This window comes from Coffea arabica, chromosome 2e (assembly GCF_036785885.1).
Source record: "Coffea arabica cultivar ET-39 chromosome 2e, Coffea Arabica ET-39 HiFi, whole genome shotgun sequence".
In the NCBI taxonomy this organism is placed as follows: domain Eukaryota; kingdom Viridiplantae; phylum Streptophyta; class Magnoliopsida; order Gentianales; family Rubiaceae; genus Coffea; species Coffea arabica.
In genome coordinates, this window is record NC_092313.1 from 9165007 (window position 1) to 9183444 (window position 18438).

The following is an 18438-nucleotide window of genomic DNA, read 5'->3' on the forward strand; positions in this document are numbered from 1 at the left end:
GAACGTCGCAGTCGACGTAAGGACTGTGTTGGTAGATGATGAATCTCTATAAGTAACCTATAGTCACACAAACACATCCTAACCTGTAGTAGTAATCCGAGCCAAACCTACCAAAATTTTTCATTACTCCAAAAAAAAAAAAACAACTTACATCCCTTTTCGGCCACATAGGCATATCAAATTCGTTGAGTTGCTTGATTATTGAAGATATCACATACTGATTTGGTGCTAATTTAATATCGAGGCACCCTCTTGAATCTTGATAATTAAATGACAAAAGGGTTCGTAGAATTGCAGAACTAACTCCAACCGCAGGCATGCTTTTCCAGCATCTAGTCTCTATAGTGGATGTGAGATACTAACTGCTGATTAAATGCCATCCAAGCAAAAATCCAAATCATTTCATTTTCGGGGCCAATTGTCCACTTATGCCACTTTCCACGGCCAAGGCACATCTGCAATTTCCCTGAAAACGGGAAGAAAAGACATTAGGAACGCGTGATATGAAGCTTGTGTTTGGTAATTTAACTTCTGTCAGAGCACAAAATCATCCCTTTCAGACCGGCTTCATTGATAAGTAGGCATTTTTAACCCATAAGATTTTAAAAAAGGTGATAAAGACACGTAATATAACTATTATAACATCCTTACTTTTTTTTTTTTTTGGAACAAGATAGGATCTATTCTACACCTATTCCTACTCTATATTAGGAAGAGGAGGAATCTAAAAAGGTCCAAAGAAAATTCGAAGGGGACTGAGTCCAGACGAGTGCCTATGCATCGCTGACAAATTTTTTCAGAAAAAACGGAATTTTTTAACATGTACTTGGTGACCAACTACTCTAGAAGTGGTTTATTATAACGTCCTTACACTAAAGCAGACATGCTCATGGATTACCATATAAATCCGTAACCTGAAATCTGTAACATTGGCCAATGAATTCTCACTTTGATGGTAAAAAAGAAATGAAGGGTTGAGTTTTTTTTTTTTTGAAGGAAAAAAGAAAATCTTGTCTGATGCCAGAGTAACTCTGAGTCGACATCAGCCTTGTATAATGTAACACGGTTTCTCTGAATATTCAAATTTCATTCACTTGCCGGTTGCCGACCAAAGCAACCAGCCAACCATTAATATTCTTTAATTTGGGTCGCTGCACAATTGGGGGGCCATGACAGAATCTGCAAAGGAATTGAGAAGAGAACGAACCATCAAGTCAAACAAGGTGAAAACGATCTTCATCATTCAACACTGTCACTGGACATAGACTCGTGGACTCGAAATAAATAGTGATTGCAGAAGACTAAAAAGAGCCCAGACCCCATCTGATTTAATTAAGCAATTGTTTGAATTTTCAAGTCAAACAAAGTAAGTAAATGTTTACGGAATTGAAACTAAAACTAAGAAGAAAAATATTTTGCATGATACTAAGCAGCAGAATACCCAATTTCTTCTTCTTTTTCTATAGTGCAGTGGAGACTTGGAATTTGGAAACAGAGTGGATTGCGGTGGTTGCAAGCGGAGTCCAGATATTTGACAACCAAAAACAGACAAGGTTTGATAATTGGAGACTTGAGGGAATAGAATGATTGAGAGTCGAACCCGGATATTTTTCTTTACAAGCAAGAAAAAGAAAAGGATTGTAATTATCAGCTGGTTCGACTTTAAGCTGGGGTAACGTTAATTGTACCTGCCTGTAACCTACACAAATTCTACGTTGACAAATTACAATAATATTTAGTCTATTCCTTGTTACGGCTTGGAACAACGGTGCCATTTCCGGGCAATGCCATTTCAGTCTCGGCCGCCTTGGCTTCCTCCCTGAATTTCTTATAGATGTCGCTCTTGTAAAAGTTTCTAGTCCTCGACACCAAAATCAATGAAATCAGCGCTCCAAAAACTGTTACTGCAGTAATGATGATGAAGGACAATTTGAAGCACTCTACTCCATCGCAATTCAGATCTTCTCCGTGCTTCCTCTTCAGTCCCAACGCGTTGAGTTGCCTCTCAGCTTCCCTGTCGTATAGATGTCCAGCGACCCTCACATTGAGGAGATATGCGCCAATTGGACTGGCCACGGAGCCAAAATTGTAGAGAGTGGAGTAATATTTGAGGCCAAAAAGTTCAGAAATTATAGCAAAAAGTAATGGCCATTGAGCGCCAAAGCAAAATCCTATGATTACTGATGCAACGTATAGCCCATTTGAGACACCAAAAGCTATGAGAAGATGGCCTACGCAGGATATGACTATTATGATTGTAAGCATCAGGGTACGAGGAAATTTGTACTTGGTTAAAAAGTGCTCAGATAGGAAACCAGAAACCACTCTTCCTAGATAATTCCAAATACTCACGAGTGACACAAATGTGCTAGTGCTTCTTTTGGGGTAGCCGAGTGAAGCTCCAATCTGACCCAAGTTGTCAATTGCCGTCAAAGTACCTCCAACACCACAAATTGTTGCCAGAAACAGGATGAACATATCCATACTGAAGAGTGCCTGAAGTATGGTGAAATCCTCACCTCTATTTGGTGGCCTGAAAGCAGTTCTCCAGCAAGATACTTCCTGGATTTCTGTGGTAGGTTGTTGCTCTGTAGTATTTTTAACTGCGGACGAAGATGGTAATTCCACTTGCTTTTCTGTTGATTTTGGCTGATAATCAGCTGCAGCAGCCTGATCAGGACTGGGATTCTCAGTGATAACTTTCAGCTGAGAAATACTATCCAGGGCAGCTTTCTTTTTCCTCCACGTATCAAGCTCTTCTTGAATAACAACGGCAAGTGGTAAAAAGAGCAAAATAATGACGACAACACCACTGATGCTAAACTCACTATGGCTGAAGTTAAACCTATTCTGGAGTATAATAATTACCATGAGAAATCCAGCGAGCCCAAGTGAGACATACAAAAGTCTGTAGAAGACTTTCAGCTCGTGTTCGATTCGAACGACCTTCATGATTCGGATTGTTCGAAGGAAAGTGAAGGAAATAACTGTTGGAAGCCAGCCAATCATCAAGATCAAAGACTTGGTATCATCAACATACACTGCATGATAGAGTTGAGTGATGATTGCACCACTTAGGCCAACAAAACCTTTGAGAAGTCCAAGCACAACTCCCCGGCTTTCCGGGAAGTTCTTGACTGCTGTGACCAGGGCTCCTGTATTGGCAAATGACTGAGAATTTCCACCAATACAAATGTACAAGCACATGTGCCACACTTGGGGTTTGGATATTCTTTTGGTCACGGCTAACCAAATCATGAAGTAGCCAAAGAAATTCAGGACTGCACCCATCGACAGTACAACCCATGGTGGGGTGACTTCATTGATTAGGCCTGAGAGGACACCAACATTAGATCCCAAGTCTTTGAAAAAACTGAGTAAATTGAGTGTACTTTGGTCATAGCCAAGGGTTGTTTTGATCTCTTGTGAGTAAAGGCCAAACATGTATGTTGCACCAGCGGCAGCCATGATGAAAATGGTGGCAAAGATCATGAACCACCGGCTGGTGATGACCTGGACGGCAAAGCCACCCATGTTTGAGCAGCCACCACCTCCACCATAATTGCCAGCAAACACCATGGTTAAGTTGATATGTGTGTTTTTATTGTTTAATGCCTATTGGCAAAGACTAGGAGCTTATGGCATGCCAAGGAAGTTTGCCAGGAAACATATGACTTATTTATAGGAGTAGTTGTCTTGTCCTTAGTTTACAAGTGTTATTTGGAGAGAGAGAGGGAGGGAGAGAAAGAGAGTACAAAGACTTTATAGTTGACCATAGTATAGTTCTAGGAAGTAGGGATGCAAACAAATCGACGAGCCGTTCGATGTCGAGCTTGATCAATATCGAGCTCAACTTAATTTTTTCGAGCTCGAGTTTCAAAATTGTCAGCTCGTTGAGCTCGAGCTCAAGTTCGAATTCGAAAAAATTAAGTCAACATTCGACTCGATTAGGCCAAATATCGACTTGGTTCTACTCGTTTGCAACCCTACTAGGAAGGGTGGGTTGTAAAAAGAGATGAATATTTTGTTTGATTCTTTGGTTATATGGAAAGGAACTACCAAAGATTGTTGTATATCAATAGTTGGAGTTATACTTGGGAAGATCACATGTCAATTAAGCTTCTTATCCATGAGATTATTTTAATAATGGCGTCGTAATTGCTGCATCTTTGAGATCAAGTTGATGTTTATTTTCCATTTTGTGTTATCGGGCAAAGAGATCACAGAATTATAAATTTGAAAGATCAAGGCAAAAACCGGGCGATTTGTTTCGCTACTTTCTTTATTAGTTGTTGGTTTATCCATGCACTGATTTTCTTTCTTAATTTAATTTAATGGCTAATAGCAAAGGAAAAAGCAAGATTCATTGGGATTCAGGCACTTGACTAAATACATGATCATGGAATCAAACAATATTTTGATTCAATCCAACAGCAATATATGTGTGTGAGAAACTTAATATGAATAGTTACACCAAATCATACAATATGATCAAACTTAATAAGTCATAACTTAATATGATCAAGTCAACTATTAGTTGCACCAAATGAAGAGGACTATATATATATATATATATATGAATAGTTAATACTCTCTGCTCATTAGCACTTTCCCAGCAAGTGACCTGTTCATGCTCCATTGGTTAGTCACAAAATCATGTTAGGAGGCTTTAGATGGATTAAGCTCCAGTCTTTGTCATAAAAGCAACATTTTCTTTTATTTGCCTTAATCAGAAATAAACATTCCGTGACAGAAAAGTACAACTTTTGAGACTAATAAAAGTACCTAAGCAAAATAGAAAAGAACTAAGTAAAGAATCTGTCAAAATTTGCTGAATGGTGATGATTCTGTTAAGCTAACGACGTTGGCATTTTTTGCATAAAATTACATGCTACATTTCTAGTCCCCGAAATGTCTAATTTTTATAGGAATCTTTAATTTCTGAATTAGTATGATAAGCCATAGCACCATTTCATCACAAAAACCCACAACTTGAGCATCAGATGCTTGTTAAACTGTACTTGTACAAGATACACACACACACTAAAGAATTTAAAAAAGTGATTGGATTACTTCTCAATCGAGCTTGAAAAGTTGGAACTTTTTTTTTTTTCCCTGTTGGAGCTTCAAGCCAAAGGCTACATTAGGTGGCTTTATTAATCTAATCATTCACTGGAGCTCATAAATTTTGATATCCTTTATGGCATTATCCCTCTAATTAAGTTTCTACCCTAGCCCGACAGGATTAGATTCAATTCAATTCCAACATTGCTTTGGTTGAGAGTTTTTGTTGAACTTCCTCTCGCAGTAACTTAATTAATGCCTAGTCATATGCTTTATTTTGATTCTCATTCATGTATTGAGTCACTTTTAGAGAATCGAACTGCTACCATTATTATTCCACTTGTCTACAGACTCCATACCCTTTCATTTTCTTATCGAAGTATTGAACCATGCCTGCCAGGCCTGTCAATATGGCCGGTACATCAGCATATATACAGTTTGTTGAGATGAAACATTAATTGAGCAAAAATGGTTTCTTTTACTAATCAACTAAATTAAGGACGGAAGCTCTATATATTTTGGAATTATGAAGTTAAAGTTAAAACTAGGAAGACATGTTTAAACTGCGGATGATTGATATATGGCCCTTATACTTGCCAGGATCAGACAATACAAAAGAAAGATTTACTCAAAATTTTCATCGACTTGAAGAGCAGACAAAGGAGAAGATTAATTATACTTTCCATGTTATGATGTCCATACGGTTTTTGTGTCAACTAATTCCCCTAAAGTTCAGAATTTTCACGCTTGGGACGTGGATATTTCACCATTAGTTGCTTGCCCTTTTCTTCTTTCCGTCCTAAAAAAATGAAAATATAGTTGTTGAAAGCCTATTAAGAGGGGGAAAAAAACAAGAAATCACGATAAGTACAAACAGCCATGTACGTAACCTCCTATCATGTGGTCTTAGACAAATTCTATAAAATGAAGTGGGGCATCCACGCACTAAGGGTTGGGGGATATTTTTAGATGCATGGAAGACTTGGCTACCATAAATTCCAAGAGATAATTCATGATGAAAACCTCTAAAACGGCAAACAGTTGCTTGGGTTATTTGGGTCACTTTCTTTATAATGAGATTTGGTTACAACTATTAGTATTTCTTTTTGTTTGGTCATTTGACCTGTGTAAATGTGTAGGATGTTTAAAGCACAAAGACATGATGCCCCTCTCTATTTAACTAGAGTCTTTCTGGACTTTTTTTTTTAAAAAATATACTTTAGAAATTTGATATATGTGAGATAAAATGTCACTGACGGATTAGAGATAAATTGAATAGTACAGAAGGAAAAACGAGTGTAAGTGGGAGGTCCGGATTCGAAACTTGATAAAAGTTAACAATTAATTTTAAGATGATTAATAAATGCGTCCACGAAAAGTAAAATTTTTTTTTTAAATAACTTTGCAAACAAGGCCTAAGTTTTCTCATCACCACCGTATTTAGGGTACTGGCTTCGAAATGTATAAAGGCGTCAGATTTGTTTGGATTTTTTTCTTTTTTTTTTTTTTGAAGGCAAAACACATAGATAATTTAATTTATGAATAAAAAAAACAAATGCTTGGAGAAAAATTGTTTGTGTATACCAATTCTCCAACCCCTCCTCTTTCTCCTCCCAAAAAAAAGATAATTTGAGAAATTATTAAGTACAGATACAGCATCCTATCGTGCAATAAATCAAATTGGTAGAAAGATTTATTGACCCGCTTCTTCTGATTTATAGATAACTTTTTTTTTTAAATTAGTAACTTTCTCCGAAGATTTTTTTTTTAACAGAACTTTCTCCAAAGAAGAGTTAGGCTTCACCATTCTATCTGCTGCCATGGCTCCACGGAATATTCTCCCGTACAATCCTCTTGGGTCTAAAAAGATAATTCAATAAAAGATAATGACAGCATTGATGTTATTGGGCTGTTTATTGAAGCAATGTGATTATTTATCTAATGAACAATTATTTTTCATTAATGCAAAGTCAGCAGAAGCCCTAACAAACCTAGAAATAAATACAATTAGGTTGGGTAGTTAGGATGCGCCTAGATCATGACATTTTGTGAAGCCTAATTCCCGGCACCAACGAGGTTTGATGAATATCACTTGCAACCCCTAAGATAACTCCTTATTTATCAGTTAAAATGAGGGTACAACGGTAAATATATTACAAAATTAACTTTTTATACACTGATAATATAGTGATTTTTTTTTATACAAATAACTATGGATGTATGTCACATATGTATAACTTGAATTTCAATATTAAATTCATATTATGTGACATGATTTAATCATGCTAGTATTAAAAAAAAATTATCCACTGACAATGTATAAAAAATATACTGTATCTTATATAATTTTTTTTAAATTTTAGACTCCTCATACAATTCACCAATGAAATTCATGCTTATTAAAATTAAAATAGTAAAGCTAATTCTTGACATGCAATTGTCTTTATGGCAAATTCGGTATCTATGCATTGTTTTTCTTTTTTTTTTTTGATAAAATAAAGTCAATATTATTAATAAATTAGTTGAAAATTTTCCAGCACGATTTACTTGACAAACCAATTTGCATTCATAGTAGAAAACACATAGAACATATTACAGATATATGTGATCTAAAAAAATCATTAGATTTAATAGAGTTACAAAATATAAAAGATTATATTGTAAATTACAAATCATCAGATCTGACCATTTGCAAGAAGTACTCGATACATATCTGTGCATGTCTTTTCCTTCATATATGCTATCAAACTAGTTTAAATTCAAAATTGATGACGAGATTTGACGAGAAAACTCAAGAAATTTTAGATCTAATATATAAATTTGAAAAAAATTCTTAGATATGAGAAAAAATAACAAAAACTAAACAAAACTCTCACTGGGATAATTTAGGAGAGAAGAAAACTCTCGCTAATAAAACACCAAGAGAAACAAAACTGTCACTAGAATATCTTAGAAGAGACTTTATTAAACAAAAAATAAAAACAGAGGAAGATGGGTAGAAAGAAGTCCAGTTATAAGCATTGTTTTTCTTGCATGTATTGAGAAGGACCAATTGAAGAAGAAAAGGTGAAGAGGAACTAAAACATTTAATCAAGTAAAAGCCAATGGTATTTCAATAAAATTTCCGAAAGAGTTGGATATATCAGGGAGATGGATAATTAAACCTATCTCCAATTTTGTGAGTGTTTATTTGTAATTTACAGTATGAACTAGTGAAGGTGGATCGCATTTCGAAGAAAAAAATAAAATGAATTCATTTTCGTGATTATCATGCTTACAATCTTTGACCATACTTGTTTACAGTATTTGACAGCATTCATATATGATACTATTGCTCTCACTTTCATCTCAACGAAAAGTGATAATTCGACAGAAAATAATAAACGAACGTGGTGATAAGTTGTTAACGATTTGATGCAAACCTTGACTCTATTACTTGCATGAAATTAGTTTGAATCTTATTGCCAAACCATTTTCAAGGATGTCAAAATTCTCTACTCCTAGGTGTATATTGGTTGATTTTTCTTGTAATATATAGATAACGGTGGTTGAACTTTATACGTACGTTTAACCTCTCATGGATCAAAATCAAGCTTCCTATATATATCGCAAATGTCTTTTATGTTGACTAGAATATTCAACTGTTAAACTTGTGGTGCTTGAAGACAAACGGATGATTCTGTGTATAACAGCTTTGAACACATCACTGTTCTAATTATTTCTCAAGAAAGAAAACGGTTTGCTGATTATGAGTGTCCAAACATTTTAAAGATATAAAAATTCTTAAAAGTGTGAGAAAGAATTTATGGGAAGAATAATGCAAACTATCAAAAATAATTATTCATTATCGAGATAAATTCAAAATTAATAATTCCACTTAATATTTAGAATCCATTAACTTGTATACATAATCATTTTTAGCTGATATGTACACATAAGATAATCATATATTCACGGAAATGAAAATGTTATGTAGATTTTCTCGTTTTACACTGTCAAAAACTGAACAAGTCAAACGATTTGCTATCCTTTACTAGGCAGATTCTTTAATTACCAGTGGGAAGGCACATTAAAAAATATTCATAAAAATGAAGATATAATTTGTTGGCAATTATTGGAGATTTTATTAGTCTTATAATTAAATGGGAAATGGGGATGTATTTTTCTTTCTTTCTTTTTTTTTTTTTTGAAAAGAAAGGAGGTTATTGGTGGTTTTTACTGATAAGTATTGAATAATGGTAGATTTGAAATAATAATTAATGACCCAATTTTTTATCTAATACCAATCTCATGGCATATGCATTATATAGAGAGAGATACATTTAGGCCTGCCATGAGATTGGAACCAATGAAAATTTTTTCCATTTTTTCTTTTTTGGAGAAAGAGTGAAGTGTCAATAATGACACTTGATGATGCAAGTTAGATGAGCTATGGATTCACCAAATAATTCATTAAAGTCACTGTTAAGGTTTCAGGTTTTTTTTTTCTTTCAAATATTTTCTCCGACGCTTTTAAAAGTCTGAAATTTTTTTTTTGGGGTACGTAAGATTTTAAAAGTCTGAATTTGGTTTTAAATGTTTCAAATGACGCTTTCAACTTCCCGAAATTTCTTTCTTACAGTTTAGTTCCAATTGAAATTTCCGCAGATAATACTATAAATGAGAAAAAGCAACCACATAAATCGTTAATACTTTCTAAAAATTTGCTCCTTTTTTTTTTTTTCTTTGTCAGCTTCACTTTGAACATTTTAATCGAGAAATTCTTCTTCTTTACAAGTTTAAACTTCGACTCAAGGTGAAAACACGATTAATTTCTCCAACTATACTGCAAAGCTAGGAATCAAGAGCCTGCACCCCCCTGTGTGTATATCGTAAACTTCCCTTGTTGAATTGGATCAACTGAACTAGTTTCAGTCAAACAATCAAGCTAATGTACATGGACCGGCACTCCGATCCCAGATAGATACATACAGCCACTTCAGAACCAGAAACCATTTGGAAATACAGTTCTTCTTCTTCGTTTTTTTTTTGGGGGGTTCCTTTTCTTGGACTGCCACGTTTGTGATCTAGTCAAACAAGCCATGAATTTGCAAGCATCTAATCACTATCACTAATAAGCAAATCTTACACGCACCACATATTCACCAGGAATTGTCCTCCAAGAAAATTCAATATTCTTTTTTTTTTTCATCTAATTAAATCAGTCGTCGATCAGTTAATACAAGTGTATGTTTTGGATAAATGTAGTTGACTAATTGAACTGCTGATCAGCAAGAACTAATATCTACCTGATTAGGGCTCAAGATATGCGATCACGCTCGGAAGAAGCGTGGTGGTCAAAAGAACTTATTCGAGTTTGGATCGAAGCAATTTATGTGTGTGAATGCAGTGGTTTTTTTCTTTTTAATACAATTATTATGCTTGATTAATCAGTCCTGAGGGCCAGGGGAAAAGTCCTTGGCATAATATTCCAGGAACTCTTGGAAAAAAGAATAGGTTCTAGAAAGGAACTAAAAATTTAAAGAGATAATCACTTGTATCTAGTAGCATCAGCATCGCGAAAGGTTGACGCATCTAAGTGTGTTTTGATGTACTACAAGTTTAATTGCGTAGCGTTGTGCATCCGTCCAACGTTCGAAAGCTACGGGTGACAAAACCAAATAATACGTGGCTGGGAAATTGATCGAATAAACTTCTGCGTTTGGACAAGTGTGAACAACTGAACTTTCTTTGGTAAAGGTATGGTTTGCAATAGTCTAGTTTCAATGGTGTGCATTTTCCTGTTCGGAATAGAGGAAAATTTTACTTAGACAACTATTCTCTCAGTTTACATGCAATGATTTTGATTGTCACGTCATTCAACAATGATAAGCATCTGGGTTTTAAGTGATTGAGCTTGATAGTGAGTGCCATTTAAGAGTCAAGAACTCTTTTTTCATTACTTTGACGGTGAAATTTTAGTCTAGGGTTCAACATGAAATGTAGCCAAACATGAAATATAGGACGCAGGAGGGTTGGGGGCGGTAAGCATATGTACGTGTTTCATTTGAAAACAAGACGGGAAACGTTTCCAACTTTCTCATGATCTCATCATGTCAAAAGACTAATTATGGTGTTTCCAATTCCTACATTTGAGCCAATAGAATCAGGTTTTCATCAACTTTGTGAAATGTACTAATACGAGATAAGTCCAAATTGGTATGTATGGTAAGGCAACTCAACCTTCTTTTTTTTTTTTTTTTTTTTTTTATAAAAACAAAGTTCATTAATAGCATCCAGCACCACAATTTGACTTAAATCATTGTAACAGATGCAATAGATCTGAAAATTATAAAAATTTTGTAATTATTTTTAAATAGATAAATCACTACAACTCCCTTCTGTACATATTACAATCGTCAGATTTTAAGCAGGGGCGGATTTAAGGTGGTGTCCCCACTGCCCCCCTTAAATTCTTATAATTTTTATACAATTTTAACGTAATTTTGAGTGTGCCCCCACTCCCCAAATTTCCTTTCCTCCTCTGTCCCCAATTTTCCCTCCCAATCGACGGTTTCTCTTTCTTAATCCATCATTTACTTCCTTTGTCTCCACTTCTCAATTTCCCTTTCCTCCATCATTTATTGCTCCTCTGGTTTCCCATTTTCCCCCCAAAAGAGCCACAAATCTATTAGCACCGAACTTTGCTCATAAGCACATCCCATCTGCCGTCCCACACTGAATTGGATATTCTAAGTTGGATATTCTTGCACTTGACACTGAATTGGATACTTATATTAATGACTTGAAATCAGCTAAGGAATTTCTCAATTTAAGAAAAGTCTCTTATCTAGCTCAAAGGTTGGTGGAGACTAAGAGAGATATTGTGTATCCATTGGTTTATATGCTTTTAAAGTTAGTTTTGATTTTGCATGTTGCTACAGTTACAGTAAAAAAAGCTTTTTCAGCTATGAATATAGTGAAGAATCGGTTATGAAATAAAATGGGAGACACTTGGATGAATGATTGTTTAGTTACTTATATTGAGAAAAATATACTTCGTGAAGTTCAAAATGAGAAAGTCGTAAATCGTTATCAAAATATGAAAACTCGTCGTGAACAATTGTAAATAGTTTAGTTTGTTTTTAAAATAAAATTATTATTACATTAATAATTTTGAATTTGTCTTTTTATGTTTTTCATAGAATATACGTATCATTGTACTTGTTGGTGAAATTTTATTTTTTTTTTTGCTTAAAAAACTAAAAAAAGAGCAGATAAAAAATTTTAATGTTATTTTTGCCATCACTGAGATTTTTTTCTGGGTCCACCACTGATTTTAAGTTAATGATGAGATCCGTCGAAATAGATTCAAGATTCAAAATATGCATACAAATTGTCCTGAAAATGTATACAAATTCAAAATGAAACTCGTCAATATTTAAGTACATTAATTTCGCGTCGACAACTTGCAGGAGATTTTTCAGCAGGGAAACCTAATCAAATTCTTTAGTGGCGTTTAAATGTTCAGCACAAATGACTCAACCTCAGAAGAACCGACTGACTTATCTACTGCATTCCTTGCACGTGCATGCTGAATTGGCGTTTAAATTCTCGAAGCGACATCTCCGCAGAACCCCTATCTGCGACAACTGTTGAATTATTTATTAATGTCTCCTCCAAAAAAACTAATCTATCGTCTCTGTTGGGCTGTCAATTGCCAAGTTCAACCTTAATTAAACAGGTTTTCATTATCATAAAAAAATTAAACAGCTTTTAATCTTGTTCTTTCTAGATTTGGTCTTTCTTTGTTTGGTTTTTTCCAACAGTAAAATCGCGACAAATAAACTGCAAGTTGCAGAACTTGCAGCATCATCTGTTAACGGGTTGCCATCTCATGTGTCTTTTGAGTGATTCGAGGCCGTCTTGCCTGTCATCACTTACCTCCACTGACAGTCTGTTAAGTAAAAGATTTAACAAACATATAATTATAATAGTTGTGATCAAAGATCTATCACCCAAAATGCAAACCCAGTGAGTATTTGTCCTTCAAGTGTGCGAGTAAGTTGTGATTTCGGTGGATTGTAATTTGTTTAATTGATCTCACTATTGTAGGTTACATCTAACTTATTATTAAGAAAAAAATAGAAAGACACAATATTCTAGGCAGATTAATGCTGTACATTGATTGGATCTAATAGTCTAATTCTCCGTTTTTCCCCCTTACTTCTTAAATTTAATCTGAAAATTTTTTTGAAAAAAGAAGGTCCGAAACCAAATTTCCATGGTATGAATCTTGATTATTGACTTCGTGGCAGCTAGATTTCACCCGTGTACTAGCATGGTATTAGGGCTATTTCAGTTCTTGCAACGGAGCCCATTTTTCAACATAAGAACAAAAGGTGGACAAATTATCCATGTTGAAATCCGTCAACAAACCACCAGCCTTTGGGTTGGTGGCCACCATCAAGCCTTTAAAGCTTGGTGGGATGGAAGGTAAGAGTTCACATCAATTGCCACATTAAAATGTGAATTTGCTTTAAAAAATTCAGGCGGGTGCATAGTGCATCCGTTTGATCCGGTGGTGATTCAGTCCCCTCCGAATTACCGTTAGACCTCATTAGATTCATTTCTCCCCTAGTGTAGGATAGATTAGGATGTATTGTAGTTGTCGCATCCTAAAAAAAAAGAAATCCGTCAACACGTGTGAGGTTTTGTTGGACCATTCAACAATTATTAGCCAGGGATGATTTTTTTTTTCTTGGTCAAAATTATTAGGGATGATAGGTACATCCAAAATCTGCGCAAGTACCCCCACAAGTCCACTTTCTACATCCTTCCAAGGAACCTTCTTCTTGTGTCCGACATTTCTACCAATCCGATGCTCGCTCGAAAGTCCAGGAAATTTCACAGCAAGCCTTGGAAATAAAGACAGATCCTCATCCAACTTGCATCATGTGCGGCTGAAAAAGATTAACCATAGCACATCAACTTTTTTGGCTACGGAATAGTTGTTTATTTCCTAAAGGCTAAAGGTCACCACCATCTTTGGTCAATGACCAACTATCTAAGGCACTTCAAATTCAGAAAACCAAACTGCTTTTGAAAAGCACTAAAGATGATGAATATCTGACCTAAATGGTTCGTGGAAAACGAGCTAGCTAGCCAAGGAATTGGGATACTACTATACAGTTGCCTTGATCTTCTAGAGCAGGCGGCAGTACTTCTCAGGCCAACTACCCGGCGTGTTTACACACACCAACAATAGAAAATTTGCAAATTGATGTAATTTCATCTAGAAGGGAGACTAATATGTTCAAAGTTCTCAAATTTGGGAAGGATTAAATCCACATTGTTATATTCTAAATCTACACAGCTAGCGGTGCATTGATAACTTGTACAATTAACATTAACAATTTGTATCATTGCTATCAGAACTTAATGCGAGATGTGTATTTAAGAAATTAGGATGGACGGGTGTGGATTTAACTCCTCCCTCTCTCAATTTGTAATTTTGTTGGGTTAATTATTATTATCAAGTATCTACAGGCTCTTGACCCTTGCCTTGTGTGTACCGTATACTTGAACTGACACGAGGGATGAAAAGCAAAATCTCCTCCACCAAAGCGAGCAAAATTTTCCTTTCTTTAATGAAGTTGCTCATTAATGCACAAAAAACCTTTACAAGACACAGGTTTACTAAAACAAGACCCTTACATATATATCAAGAGTAAACTTTAGATTTAAATTTGGGTACTGATCGATCATCATTCACAAGGTTGAATTATTTGGTCCACGTTCCACCGGGCAAATTTTACGCAATCGTGCCACTTGATTAGTGTCGGTGACAATTATTTTTTTCCTTTTTAGAAAGGAGTAATCATGATAGTTCTTCACTAATTGGAAACCGTCCAGCTATGTTTTCAGAACCGAACCGAGTATCGACTCGGCCGAGGTCAGGGGTCAATGGGTTCGACCGGGGATCGATAGGGGTCGAATCGGATGACGTCATAAATAAAAATTATTTAAAAATTAAAATATTATATATAAAATATATAATAATATGTTAATATTAATAAAGGTATATTCATATATATTTGATGTTTCAAATATATTTAACAAGAAAATACAAAGAAATTAGAACAATCAAGTAGCAATGTTATTTAATAAATATTAACAAGTTTAGAATTAAAATTATGAATTTAATTGAAAAATAACATCAAATTTTAGGACAATATTTATAAAATATGAAATATTTGAGGTATATTAATAAGTTTTAACAATTTAGGGGGCCAAAACATAATATTAAAAAGATTGAGTTTTTTTTTTTTAAAAAAGCCCATTGAACCGGAAAAATCGGTTTTTTCCCGGTCAAACCCTGTTTTTGACCGGGCTTTAAATTTCTGGTTTTTTACCATGACTCGGACCGAGCACTTGGCCGGTTCTCGGTTCGACCAGCCAGTCCGATCCGAGTTTCAAAACACAGTCGTCCAGCATAATTTGTTTGATAAAAAAAAAGCTGCATCAATAGTAAAAAAGTTATAGAACACATCATAGATGTATCGAATTTGAAAATTCATTACATTTAACAGAGTCACGAAACAAGAAGAAAGATACCCTTGGTTAGGGGTCAAGTTGTGAGACTCTGCATTGAATAAGCAGCATGCCCTTGGTTAGTTTCTTGATGCGTATTAGATAGATGTCATCTTATCCAGAGCATGCCTTGGGATTTTTAAAAAAGTAACCACTCAATGCCTGCTGAGAATTTACATGTCTATGGATGGAACAGGGAAGAGATCAACTAGTACTTTCAGTTAATTAGTTTAACGATGCTTTCCTTGTCAACGTATTCCTCTCCTCTTCTCTTGTCTGCTTTTGCGAATTACTACTACAAAATATATCAGGCGGCTGTGCTGTGTCGGATTATTCATGTGAAATCTATCCCACCACATACTATAATTGTACTTCTACTCTATTTCTGTTACCACTTGATGAGCGATGGTACAGGACAAACTCTTGCGCACCCACTGACCTATTTCCTCTATAATTGACATAAAATATATGGAAATTTTGCTGTAGCCTGAGGTGCTACAAGCAATAAACTTTTGAGCGACCGGCTCTGTGTGTGCGCGTGCTCGCGCATATATGTATATGTTATATACAAAACAAAGATCTTCAGAAATTTTAGGCCTATGGAATTGAATGTGCACTTCAATGAAAAAAAGAAACTTTATGTTTTGGTATTTTCCTGTTTATGGAACTAAAAGAATTTGTTGAAGTCTTGAAATTAATGATGCAGTAAAATTACAAGTCAACTGCTGGTCTGCTAGTACATGTTGGGGTCACAAGCTGCTGAAGGGTGGTAGTCGGCCTAACGGATATGGATACGGATATGCTTCCGATACAATTGTCGTTAATTGTGTTTCGTACAATCAGGATGGCACGTCCAGCCAAACTTGAAGCTGCGACTAGGGTTAAAGGATATGCATGAAACATTAAAAATTAGCAGCTTGTTATTATAGACTACTCTAATGGTATAGAGATAGTTTGACTTTAAAAAAAGTTTTTTTTTTTGTTTAGTATTTCAAAGATTTTAACTACTGTAAACATAACATTTTCTTGAACTTGGAAATAAAAAGTTACAGGGAAGTAAGTGACAAATGGAAAAAAAAAAAAAAAGTTGTGGAGAATTAAGCAGGTGATTTCTTCAATTGCACGCGCATGCTACCATATTGTGGTCTAAAAAGTAAAAGGTGGATGATGATGTGACTGCAAAATCTATTTTTCCTGATACAACTCAACGTAGTTAGTTAATTTATTGTGTTTAGTTCACTAAGCATTTGTCAAGCGAAGCAGAAATATGCTTGAAGGAACCCCTAACTAATAATAAAGACACTTTTTTAAGCACAAAGGAGACAGGTCGATTTAAAGCTTTATTTCGTCTAAACTTCCCAAAGTTACGATAATCCAATCTGGTAAGTGGTACTTGGAATGATGTGCAGGAAAGGGAAAGGAAGGAAGATGACAAAAACCAATTTGGAGCTCCATCTAACAGTTAGTTAGATGCAAAACCAGCAAATCTGGCCCTTAGCCAAGAAATTTCAAACATAGGATGTGAAAGTACATTGCCTGAAGTCTCGTATTGCCTACGGATTTCATCTCCAAGGAATGCTATCAATATGGACAGGCATAATCATCAGAATTATAAAGTTTGATCGCCTCTCTACATCATGAGTCGCCTTTGGTCCTTTAACTTTAGTGTCATACTTTCTTCACAACCGCCAAAAACAAATAGCAAATCACAAAAAATCGCAAGCGGCGCTATAGCCCAAGTTGAAAACGTGGTCAATTATTATTTAGGGATGGGTTAAATCCATGCTTCTAATGCATTAATAACTTATATCACGAGCGCTGATAACTCGCACCATTAGCATTAAAAACCCTACCAGGTGTGGATTTAAATTGTATGGGTGCGGATTTAGTATCATCGATTATTTATTAAACTTGAATGCTCGTTTGGATTGTTATTTTTTCCAAAAAAGTTTTACATTTTTCATGAACAAATTTTTCAACCACCTTTTTATCTCTAATATACATCACATCGCTACGGCACATTTTCAAATGATTATTGAACCCTCACATTTTTGTTTGTTGCACCATTCTAGTCTATAAAAAGTAAACATGCGATTTTTTATATGAATCATTGAATGTTTGTTTGAATTGCTATTTTTCTCTACAAAATTTTTACGTTTTTTATGAACACATTTTTCAATCGTCTTTTTTTCTCACATACATCACATTTTTCAATCGTCCTTTTTTCTCACGTACATCACGAGTCTAGTCTTTAAAAAGTCAACTTTTCAAATGATTATTGAACCCCCGCGTTTTCAATTGTTATACCATTCTAGTCTTTAAAAAGTAAACTATTGATTTTTGATATCAATAACGCAGTTTAAATCTGGGTGAGAACGTTTATCTTCGTACAATTTTTAGCTTCCATAGCCAAAGACAAATACCAAATGGCTACGAAGACAACTTTCGTATTTTCTTACAACCAAAAAAAAAAAAGCCAATTTCTTGCTTTCCCATTCCATTTGTACAGCACTCAAGTCATCTCTATGCGTTCAGTTAAGAAACAAAAAACATACCAATACGCTTTCCATTTCAGATTCTGGAAAACGGAGCATGTCGTAGGACTCTCTCGTTTCTACCACAGCTACCAATCAACAGCAGTAGCGACTATATAACCTAAAAGACGCAACTTTCTGAAGAACCATCCCAACTATTAGATCAGTCTGCCGCCAGAGGGGGCAATAAGCTTTAGTACTTACACATCACTTGCTCAAAACATAACGGGCTCTCTTCTGTACAACGCGGCGTGTAATTTAGCCTTCA

At 35.1% G+C, this 18438-nt stretch overlaps 1 protein-coding gene across 1 annotated transcript; it reads right to left on the reverse strand.

Moving 5' to 3' along the window:
* Positions 1-1530: 1530 nt before the first annotated feature.
* LOC113730763 (protein NUCLEAR FUSION DEFECTIVE 4-like) lies at positions 1531-3664 on the reverse strand. The gene has a single exon (XM_027255657.2). It carries the CDS (start codon positions 3577-3579, stop codon positions 1741-1743), a length of 1839 nt encoding a protein of 612 aa, XP_027111458.1. The 5' UTR covers positions 3580-3664; the 3' UTR covers positions 1531-1740.
* Positions 3665-18438: the final 14774 nt, after the last annotated feature.

Excerpts from the sequence above, each read along its gene's own strand:
- LOC113730763 (XM_027255657.2), bottom strand. The coding sequence starts at position 3,579 with ATGGTGTTTGCTGGCAATTATGGTGGAGGTGGTGGCTGCTCAAACATG.